This window comes from Phodopus roborovskii, unplaced genomic scaffold, assembly GCF_943737965.1.
Source record: "Phodopus roborovskii unplaced genomic scaffold, PHOROB, whole genome shotgun sequence".
In the NCBI taxonomy this organism is placed as follows: Eukaryota; Metazoa; Chordata; class Mammalia; order Rodentia; family Cricetidae; genus Phodopus; species Phodopus roborovskii.
Window position 1 is genome coordinate 333920 of NW_026126544.1, and position 12088 is coordinate 346007.

Here is a 12088-nt window from a genome sequence, read left to right on the forward strand (position 1 = left end):
ACTAGGAAGCTTAAAAAAAATCAAAATAAAACACCTCAAATGCCCCAGCTACACCTAAAATCAATTAACTCATTAACTCCAATCTCAGAGTAAGAGAGTGGAGTCCTCCAGCCCTGTGTATTTTTTATGACTCTTCAGGTGATTCTAGCACACAGCCAAAGCTGGACTCCTCTCCAAGGTAAAACTTGTTCCCTGACCTTTTAAGTCAGTCTTGCAAATCTGTGTGGATGGTCATCCTTTATTTCTACCAATAAAGTCTTTAAGCAGAAATAGCAGATATTCACAAATATACATAGACAAAATACATGCACACATATTTTTATTTATTTAACTTAGGCCCTAATTATTAGTACATACATCAGAAAAACTTGAGTGCCCTGAAATTTGCATACCTTCTCCAAATTTTTTTTTAAAAAACCTGAACTCTAAAAAAGCACACATCAAATATATTTAAGTCATAATATAACACACACATCCCCACACACAATTCAATCACCTTCAGGAACCATTACCTGATAATATATTTCATAGGTAAGATCTCGCTGTACAAAAAAAAAGAAGAAAAAAACGAACAGAAACCCACATCTGGAAAAATACCAAACAAACAAATCAGCAGACTTTGATTAAGACACGTGCCCCTTCTGTGAGCACTGACAGTCAGCATGGTTTGTCACAGCACTTTGAGGTAGCATGTTCTGCAAAGAAACACAAGTCAGGGAGACACGAAGTATAGGCATCAGCCTCGGCCCTTCATACGGGGAAGACAGCTAGTCCATATTCACGGCTAATCTCAGCCCAGACATGCCTGGCTGTTCACCCACCCACCCTTGTGCCGCTCAGCAACATTCCAATGTATCTTCCTTGTCTGCAAGGCCAGCCTCCTTTGCCACATGTGTCCCCAACCGGTTGGAGGAAAGCCCAGTAGAAGGGGTACTGGGCATCATGATGTCCCTTCTTCTTGAGTTTGACAGCTACATTCACTAGAAGAGGCTCCTCTTTTTAAGGCTGCAAAGAGGTTCGTGTTGTCTCTATGATTCTAAGACCTAAAAAGGTGTCTCTTTCCTCCCCTTGGATACAATATTAATGGAGAAGCAGTAAGCTCTCTGGGATTTTCTGGTAGGATGGTGAGCAGAGAGCTTAAACCCTGCCCCCCCCCCCCACACACACCAAAACAACAAAACACAGGTACAAGATCAAAACCAAGGACAGTTTCTTTTTGTAAGTTAACTGAGGGAGAGGGGTATGGTTTCTCTACGTAGCCATGACTGTCCTGGAACTCGCTATGTGACCAGACTGTCCTCAACGCAAGAGATCCATTTGCCTTTGGGAAGCTATGAGTGGAGGCATGTGGCACCATAGCCGGCTCTCTTTTAAAATGACAGGGGTTTACAATTTGGGAAGTAGATTGTTTCTTTTAAAGAAAAGTCAGTTTAGGTCTACATTTTAAATACAAATATACAATCAAGACAGGTTAAGAATTAAAGCTGCAAAAAGGCCCACCAACTTCAGACCTGAGGGACAAGTTTTGTTTTGTTTTGTTTTTGCTCAATGGTCACAGATTTCAAAAGCCCTTTGTCCCAATATGATTCCCTCTTTGAAAGGTGAACCCTCAAAAATAATGGATATAAAAGTGAATAAAAAGAGTACATGTCCAAGCAAGAAGGGCACGTGTTAGGCCCGAGCTGCCACTTAACATGGTATCTGGCATCACAGAAAATCTCACAGGCTGCCCAGAAATGAGTCCCCGGGGCATCACTGACCAAGTCAGCCACTAGAGTCGCCTGCACAATAAGCATTAGACTTCAAGTATCGAGGTGCTTCAGCAGCCGCTCAGAAGCCCTCTCGCACCCAGCTCTGTAAAAAGGGAAGTGCTGCTGACTGGCTTATCAATGTGAGGGGCAAGAGAACTACTCTCCAAACTCAGCAGCCTCGGGAAGACAAAGGATGCTTTACCGCCTGTGCAATGCCAAGGTGCGGGAGCTTGGCACTTGAGCTATTGCTTTGAGTTCTTTGTCTCTCTCCCTTTTGTATCAAACAGGAAAATGGTTCCGTTGGGTTAACAGTGTCATCTTAAAATGCCATAAATTAAATAAGTTAGTTCACATTTTTTTTCCTTTCCCAGCACTTAAATTACAGTCTCTAAAGCACTTTCAAAGCCTGCTGTAACAGTTGGAGATCTCTTCTGTGGACACTGCTGGCCCTGGAGCACCCGTAGTCCTCCATCTGCAAAGGGAGGTACTGCTCGAGCACCCCCAGGCCATGCTCAGAAGGACTGGTGAACAGCTTAGTCCATGACGGTTTAAAGTTGCCACTGAATCCCAAAAATACAATACTGCCTATAAGGAGAGAGAGAGAGATACGTATAGTGTACAGCTCCCAGCTCCAGCAAGATAATGAGGGAGGTGAGTCAGAGTGGAGCATGCGCTGGCGCATACACACACACACACACACACACACACACACACGCACACACACGCACACACACGCACACACATACACATATTGATAAAAACACCTGCACTTCCTTACATGATGACACGCCGTAATCCAACACACTTCCTCTGACACAGTCCCTTATGGAGAAATTATTTCAAGGGAGAGCTCATTAAAACAGTCTAGCTGATAAATGCCCCCTTCAAAGTATTTTCACTGCCGCATGAGAAGGAAATGGGATACTACAAATACAAACCTTTGCTATACAGATGTGCTGGCTTGACCAATCCCAGGAGTACTAGTGAATCAGAGATATTCATCTGTTTTATTTCCCCCTCTTGTGCTCAAAAGAACGAATGACCTGTGGGCAAAGTTAGACAATCAGAACCAGTGCCAGTCACTCAGCACGGATTTGCTAAAGATCTTTCTGAACTGAGAGCTATGGAGGAACACTAGACATAAGCAAATTTAGAAAGGAAAACAGGCCCGATGCTTTTCATCCCAGCTGACACAAGTCCCAACTCCCTGCTGCAAAGGGAACTTCTCACGGTCTTAGGAGGGTCGTAACACAGGGAAACCCAAAGGTGTGGAAACCAAGAGTCATGTAAGTGTGAGGGCAGACTAGAACCCAGCCTTTCAAGGGTAGGTCTACTCAGAGGCAGTCTCTGGGTTTCTCTCTATTACTCTGCGTCATTACCTCTTTATTGTGAATGGGTAAACACAAACTTAAAACAAAGATTAGGGTTAGAGTGCAGATCATTGGTGTAGTGTTGGTCTAGCATAGGGAGGCCCTAGACTCACTCCCCAGTGCTACAAATAACAGCAACAAATAAAAACAAACGTGAGCTTTTATCCACCTTTTGAAAAAGTTTTTTTTTTTTTTTTAAATTTGTTTCTTTCAATTGCCATCTTTGGGGATATTGAGGTAGCTTAGCAGTTGAGAGCAGTTGCTGTTCCACTGGAGGACCGGAGTTTGATTCCCAGCGCCTACATGAAAGCTAACAACCACCTGTAACTCCAGCTCTAATACATCTGATGCCCTCTTCTGGTCTCTGCAGGCTCAAGGCACACACATACACATAAAATAGTATAAATATTTTTAAAATAACATCTTCAGTGTACAGTAAATCAGCATAATACTCAGAGCTGTTTGTGAATTCCCACTTCTCTTCCTGGTATAGTTGCTATGGCTTCGTGGTTTATTTTAGTATCTGACCAATAAGCTCTTTGTATTGGTATAATTCCTTTAAAGAAAGAAAGAGCTCACCACACTTCAACATGGACTGACTGAAATACCAGCTGCCAAGTACAACTGGAAGGGAAGCTGTTTGCTCCCACGAAAGAAAGTGTGCTACTTGTATAATTTAATTTAATGAGGTGGATCTTGTAATATGAATTTCCATTCAGAAAAAGAGATCCTCCTCTAAACTCTGCCTGCAATTCCTTTAGCAATGCAGATGCTGTCTTAATTTGGGCTTTGACAAGTGCTTACGACCAAAACTATGGGTATAGGCTCTTAGTTGTAGTCCTCCTAAAGCAGTGGTGACTGGATTCAGAATTACTGCAGAGACTTGGCCACAGAAATCCTGCAGATCTGAACTTCAACAGCATGGAATTATCAGGTCAGTTTGGAGAGATCCTTACCAGGCGCGCACACAAAAGTACAAGCGCAAGCACGCACACGCACACACTCACATACACACACACACACACACACACACACACACACGAACGCAAGCTCTCAGAAAATTACTGTCAATTGCACTGTAACTTCATTCTGAAGTCCTGACTGGCTGGACCTTGCTAAGTATACCAGATTGGCCTCAACCTTCTAGTGATTGTCCTGTCTCTGCTTCCAGAATGCTAAGATTACCACTACTCCTGGCCCATGGCCTATAACTTCTTGACACTGTATTAAAATGCAGTATATGCATGTAGCAATCCTAGGGTCCAATGCAAAAGCTTCTGCAAACTAAACACAGTAATAGAGCCAGCAGGCAGCTGTAGAAATAGTTCACTCTAAAAAGTCTCTCCTTAGGTACTTGTTTTAAATCCTCAATGTAAATGGTAGCTTGCAAAACTATGTTTTCTACTATTTGGTAAGATTTATATCCTGGGTTTGAGGGAAAATGAGTATAGGGATTTTAGATACTGAGAAATATCTTTAAATACTGAAATCTCAGAAAGGAATCCTCTAAAGTCATCCTAACAATAAGATAGCCCTATAGCTGACCTTCTTATCCACAGGCTCTGCATACATAAATTCAACAAGTCACTCATTGAAATTATTTGGGGAAAAGCACCACTCTGATGGCAGTGGGTAAAGGTACTTGCTGTGCAAACCTGATAACCTGAGTTTGATTCTCAGAACCCACGTGGTGGAAAGAGAAGACTGCAAGATATTCTGATCACATGCACCTTGGCATGCATGGCAAACATTCCCATCATATACAAAGGAAACGTCCCCTAAACAATACACTATAACAAGTATTTACATGGCATTTACATGGGTCTTGCCATTATTCAGAGACAGGATTTAAAGAAAGTGTACAGAAGGATTATGAAGGTTATATGCAAATATTGCACCATCTTAAATAAGGGAAACAGATAGATATCTGCAGGGAGGAACTAAAACCAAACTTCTCTGGATACTGAGTGAAGACTACTGAGGAATGATCTCCTCCACACATACCATGCCCCATGCCTTACACACACACACACACACACAGAGCGCATGAACACATGCACACAAGCTATAACAAAATAATCTAAAGGCTTTATGGAACTTATTGGGAGCCAGTTCTTCAGGTTACAAGAACATATATCTTCAGATTAATGGAAATGACTAGAAGGCCAGGTGAGTCTCAATCTACAGGAGACTTAAGCTCTTTCAGTAAATGGCTCCACTTAATATCTACCACAGAGCAGCAAGGATCTTGAATTCATCTCCTTGTACTCACGCCTAGTCTGGTCAATCCAGAAAATGAAATGTTCTCCAGGGCCCCCCCCTTTTTTTTTTTTTTAAGAGATGAATGACAACAACAAATAACAGACCTTGCTCTTAAAAGAGAGCTGGGACACATCCACTTAAAAATTAAGTTATCTTTTCCAGATACCAAGTGACGTGGGTGATGGCGTCCTGAATCCCAGTCACTGTACAAAGCTAAGGGAGTGATCATCAGTAAGAGCAATGGCCACTGAAGAAAAAAACTACTTCACAGAGCCTGAAATGCTCATGGAGTAAACAGAGCTCAGAAGTAAGCATGGTCATGAGGATTCATGTCTTAAAGTAGCTTTTCTCTGGTACAGAACAAGTTTGACCTACCTTGGAGGGATGCTAGCCTTTAAATACTCTTCCATCTGACTGACATCAGCAGCAGGGAACATCTTTTTTTCCGTCAACCGGAAAGGAACACTGCAGGCATCCACAATAAGGATGAGAACGCCTGCACTCCGGAAGGTGAAGTCTGTACCATTGACCTGAGAATACAAAAATACCTTATGCTGTCATCTCCATTTCAGAAACATCCCTAGGATGCTTGAGTTTTCTCTAGCTCCTTCTAAGCCCAGGACTCAAAATAAATCATGTTTGGTTTACTGTCTCCCTGCAATGCCTAAAATGGTACTCATATTCCTCCAAATTTCAGCTTCAACTGTAGGTCATGACCCCATACAGAGTCCCATGACTGAAAAGTTTCTGGATGCACAAACAAACAAAATCCTTTAGAAAGTAAAACACACAATGCACCTGGGGTATTTCTGGCTGTGCTCAGCCATGTTGCAGCATGCGACTTTATTGAAGCCTTAATTCTGAACACACAACATGTATACTTTACACTGCATGTTACCATCCACCCAGCTCCAAGAAATGTTATTTCAAACAACTCAGCTGAATCAAGGACACTGGATACTACCATCTGCAGTATGCACAAAGTTTTCTGCCCAGGTAAGAAAATAACAGTTGAATTATGGAAAACAAACACCTTTAATATTTTCCTGCCATCATTCCTCTGTGTATAAGCATCAACTTGCTGTATCTTTGGATTGGATCATGTTAGAATATTTGGTTTTAAAACCTTGCTTGAGATGCTGACTTATGTCTCATTTAAAAAAAAAATTTTTTTTTAAATCATCAAATAAAAGTTGGCCTGGGATTAGGACAGAATTCCCAACAATTTCTAAAATGGCCCTAAAGATCCTTTTACCATTTTGTACCATGTATTTATGTGAGGTGGTATTCTTAGCACTGATGACTCTAAAAATCAAAATATGGATAAACTCCAAAAAACAGTGAAGATGTTCTATATCTTAAAGTATCAGAGATGCAGCCAAAATTTAATTCCTTTTGTGAAAATGAACAAACCCATCCATCTCGTTATTCAATTCACTTTAATCTTTGACAATACTTAGTAAAATTATGTGTAGACCAAGGAACTATTTAGAAATACATTTCTTTTCATAGTGTTTTACATATTTATATGCCCAAATTTTTATAAAAATTCCTCTGCAAAAAGAAGCCAAGAGGTTCTGCCCTGGGGAATCATTGCTGGCCATATAACACACACTCTAAGCACTATAGGGCAGCCCCCATTCAGCTTCAGGCTTTCTTGCTTTTCTGTGCTCACTCTTATAGATTCTCCCCTCCCTCTGAGGTAATTTGAATGAGAATGGCCTAGAATGCTTGGTCACCATTTGGCAGGATTCAGGATTCTTGGGTAAAGATTAGGAAGCAGGGTCTTGTTGAATGAGGTGGGTCACTGGAGGGTGGGCTTGAGGTTTTAAAAGCCATTACCAGTTAGCGCTCTCTCTCTCTCTCTCTCTCTCTCTCTCTCTCTCTCTCTCTCTCTCTCTCTCTCATTAGAATTATTCTCTAAAGATGCCTTTCCTATGTAATGGTAAATGAAACGTAATCTAAACAAATTTTTAACACTAGTCTAAGACAGTGATTCTCAACCTTCCTAATACTGTGACCCTTTAATACAAAGCCTCATGTTGTGGTGACCCCTGACCACAAAAATATTTTGCTGCTTCTTCATAACTATACTTTTGCTACTGTTATGAATTGTAATGTAAATATCTGATATGTGATCCCAAAAGGGACACTACCCACAGGTTGAGACCCACTGGCCTAAGAGTAATCAATAAATAATCCACTTGAAAAAATAACTCTAAAACACAATGGTGTGGGAGGCATTTACACCTCAGCTGCATCCTTGCCACCAGTCCATCAAATGGGATGACATACCCATGACTGGTCCCAGAAATAAGTATATTACTAGGATTGAAGATCAAAGCAAGAAGCCACAGCAGTTCACAGACTGCACTTGGCTAAAGGAAAAGAAGGGATGCTGTGGTTCATTATCTGTGCTCCTACAAATTCATAATTTGAGATTCTAATCCCCAAAAGTGATGGTATTAGGAGGTAGAGCCTTTGAGGAATGAGGGGAAGCCCTTGCAAATGAGACTTAGAAGCTAAGCCTGAGAGACAACAGGACTCACACAGGGAGGAGGTGCCTGGCTCATAGGTTTTCTATGAGCCAGGAAACCTAGCCCCACAGTACTTTACTATAGCATCCAGCTCTAAAACTGTCAGCAGTAAGTTCTATTGCTTCTAAGCTACTTAACTGTTACAGCAGCCCCAAAAGACCAAGGCAATACCAGGCTGTACTTACAGAAATAACAGATGGATCTCCACGCTGCGTTTCTGCTTTACTGGGTGACTGGAATCGTACAGGGAGGTAGCTCTTGTGGGGGTCACTGCTAAACACCATCTAGAAAAGAACACATTGCATCTTTGAAAGCAACTATCCAAATCCCACAGGTCCCTCAAAACACAATCAATCCAAGTGGTTATTTCTTTATCTCAACTTTTTACACCCACTTCATGACCTGGAATTCTAGCTCATACATTTCATACAGAAGTGTATGCCTCTTGGTTTGTGGAACAATCACAGTTTTTCAAAGAAGTGTAATCTTGTTAATGAAATCAATAGGGGTTGGGGGTCTAGCTCAGAGGCACATCACATGCTGAGCATCCATTCCCACACACAATCAACAGAATTAACTCAGTAATATGTGCTAAATGCAAATCACTGTAAACATTTCATGGAAAAACAGGCACACATCTTTTAAAATATGATTTCTTTTTAACTGTTTGTATTTATGTCAGTGTGTGTGTGTATGTGAGTATGTACTCGTGTACAGGTGTCTATGGAGGCTCGGAGGGGGCATCAGATCCCTGGAGCTGGACATACAAATCATTGTGAACTGAACTACCCTATATCAGTACTAGGATCCAAAGCTGTATCTTCTGCAACAGCGGCAGTGCTAGTAACAGCTGAGCCTCCTTTTTGGCCCAGGGACACATCTTTTTAAAAAGATCTTTCTTAGATCAATTATCCTGTACTGGGGTTCATCAATCTAGGACCAAGGAACATCTCTAACATAGGGAGGACTATATTCTAGTGTCCTGAACAGGGCCAGATGCCAGGCCCTCTCCAATGTCTGCAAAGTACTTCATAACAGAACCAGTCAGTACACACAGACCCCCATTTCCCTCTGTCCTATCACCCCAAGAGCCAGGGGCCTCCACTTTCCGTAAGCATTTCCCATTCTTTCCCACCTCTCTGGTTTTTCTGATGCTGTCCATTCCACCTTCACCTTTCCCTGCTCCAGTTTACTCTTGGTCCCTCAAGTCTACCTCCCCTGACCAATGTGTCTCATTCACCAATTCCCAGGCAGGTGAACAGCAAACAGTCCTGATAAATCACCATCAACAATTCCATGGAAGAATAATCATCATTACCACCAAACAACATTTGGAAGTTGAGTTGTTGTTGTTGTTTGTTTTTTTTTTTTTTTTAGCTTGGGGCAGAGCTGTGGGAATCTTTCTAATTATTTCTAATACGCATGTGTTCGGCTCTAAGATACAATACACACAACACACTCTTCTCCAATTTCCAAGTAAACATGATGCTCCCAAACACTTCCAATGCTTTGCAGCTGCTAAACATTCTATAGTAGACTAAAATTCAAGAGGTGTCCGCATGCATTTATAAAGTTGCACAATATACGTTTCAAAGCCAAGTGTTCCCACTGCCAAAGGAAGAAACTCTGACTTCCCTCCAAAGGCTCCCTCCTCTTCCCTGCTTACCTGGTGGGTGCCACAGCCTTGACAGAGTCCTGTGAGCATGGTAGGCATGCGCTTGACCGCCGAGGGCTTTTTGTAATACTGCGGATACGCCTTGGCCATGCAGTTACTGATGTCTTTGGAGTCTGTTGCTGCCTGAATCTTGACTCTTTCACATCCCTGAGATGAACAGTAACTGTGACCATCTCTGTGGCTATGGGCTCTGAGATACAGAAACAATAACCTGCAAAATAAAAACCAAGCCAATTGATAATTAGTTCCTCTCAGAAGCATAAAATTTCTCAACTTGATTCATGGCCAAGGGGATATTTCTCCAATAAAGAAACTCTTCCTTAAAAGAAAAATAAGCTGCAAAGCTAATAAAATGTTTCACTTTCCTCCTTATCCCTCTAGTGTCTCAGGTCACTGCCTTAGGGAGAACTGTGATACTTTGATTCAGTTATCATGAAAGACATCAAAGTTGATTTCTGGTTTACATTAGTTCAAGGGGTCATCTGAGAGGAAGGAATTTAGTTTGCCTCAAAAACTTGAAAACTATATTTATACCGACTTTAGAAATGGGACATTAAATATCAACTATTCCTTTTGTTGCTGCCCATAAATCACTATGGAATCAGGATAATAAAGTAACAACTATAGCCTGTTTAACTAAGGCCAAGACAATCAAAGCTTTGTGATGCTTCCCAAGAGCACATGGGTCTGGGGTCCATCCCTCTCCACTGGGCCAAAACCGACTTTCTGAGAAATGCTGAAACATTATATGAAAACCCAGTGTTCCCAAACCAAAGGAGTCAAGATTCAAAGGACTTGATAAAATGTGACTTAATCAAGAGTTCCCATTTTAAGATGAGATCAATGGGCAAGGCAAAGTTACAACTGAATCAAAATACACTGTACAAAATTCTCAAAGAATAGAAACATTATAACAAATTGTTTTTAAAAGGTAAGCATCAAGCATGGTGGTGCATGCCTTTTACTACAGCACTCAGAAGGCAGGACAGGTAGATGGATCTCTGTGAGTTCAAGGCCAGCCAGGTCTAGACAGAGAGTTCCAGGCCAGCCAGAGTTTATAATGAGGCCTTGTCTTTCTCCCCCACAAAAGGTAAGAAAATTGGTGATTGTCCTAACGTCTAGTAATTTTTGCACAAATATTTAAAAAGTAACAGGAGCCTAAATGGACAAGAGCCTTTTAATATGTAATTTGAATTGTCAAAATGAATAGAATTAAAAAGAAATGAATCTTCAGAAGCTGGATCTTTTTAATAACCTAACTGGAAATAATGTCCCATCTTTGTATAAGTGTGATCACTAATATGTGGCCACTGGAATGTCCTTACAAATCTGGTCGTTCCTTTTACTTTTGTGAAAATTCAATTAAGAATGTGGAAATTCTGTCATCAACAAAATAAAGGTCCAGTTAGACTATTTATATTTAATTAGAGATTGAAATTTGGAGACGCTTACTTAAGCTTACTGCACTGGCTGCCAGGAGTACTAGAGGGCAAGTGAGTTGCTTCTTAAACAGAGGTTAATCGGGTGATTAACAAGTGAGCCCCAACTTTTATCCCCCAGGCAGCTCTGCTCCCACTTCTTCCCATTCTGAGCTTTGTGTTGTTCCCAAACATGCCATGCCAATGTTAGTCCATGCCTCCATGCATCTGTGTACCGCTTTCTTCTACCTGAGACTCCTCACCCAGCTGTTTGTATCCCCCCCCAATTGCTCCGTAATTAGCTAGTGTGGCACCCTTTTCAGGGTGTCCCTGTACTGTCAGCTAACATGTGAGTTACCCTCGAAGGCACATTAACTACACCACAGTTGGACTCATAGCATTTAAGCTTTCTGCTCTCTAATAATTTGCTTCAGTGACAGAATTCACTGCAGAGATGAATCCTATCTGCACTGGTGTCTTTATACCTAGACAGTAGATGGTCAGCTTATGGATGGCATTTGGAAGGAGCATGCTACTTGCTGGAGAGAAGAGGAGATCAAGCCTACCATAACCCACAGGCTGAGAGACTGTAACTGGACAAAAGCAGACAAAGCCACCAGGACCCCAGGAGAGCAGGTAAGAATTAAAAAGTGGAAAGATGCAGCCTAGAGAAAGTTGGAAGCAAATATGCCATGGTTACACAGTGATGTTTAAAAACTCATGGTCAGCTTGAGAACTAACCTTCAGTTAGAAGGGGGAATGGGTTTTCAGTGACATATAAACAACTATTATAAATAACTTACATAAATAACTATCACAGAGTTGTTGCAGAAGAACAAATTAATTTTCAACTGTGCCTACTGATAGCTCTTGACAATGAAAATCTCTTCCCTAAATTGCCTTAATAAGTAAATAGCAAATATCTTCACTTGAGTCCCCCTGCCAACTATAGTTATGAGTCATCTGAACTGTGCTCCTAGCCCCTAATAGTAATGTAGACAGCTGCCCACGCCAACGGCTCTGCTAAGGATCCGTCACATCCCGTCCGTTCTTAGCTATGCTAGAGAAGCAGCAA

General features: G+C 41.5%; 1 protein-coding gene across 1 annotated transcript in view; it reads right to left on the minus strand.

Moving 5' to 3' along the window:
- Positions 1-1162: 1162 nt before the first annotated feature.
- LOC127233614 (cell surface hyaluronidase-like) overlaps positions 1163-12088 on the minus strand; it is a 70680-nt gene continuing 59754 nt past the window's right edge. The window contains 6 exon segments of the mRNA XM_051200156.1: positions 1163-2336; positions 2690-2768; positions 2770-2794; positions 5759-5913; positions 8106-8204; positions 9587-9806. Coding sequence (XP_051056113.1) covers positions 2140-2336; positions 2690-2768; positions 2770-2794; positions 5759-5913; positions 8106-8204; positions 9587-9806 — 775 coding nt within the window. The 3' untranslated portion in view covers positions 1163-2139.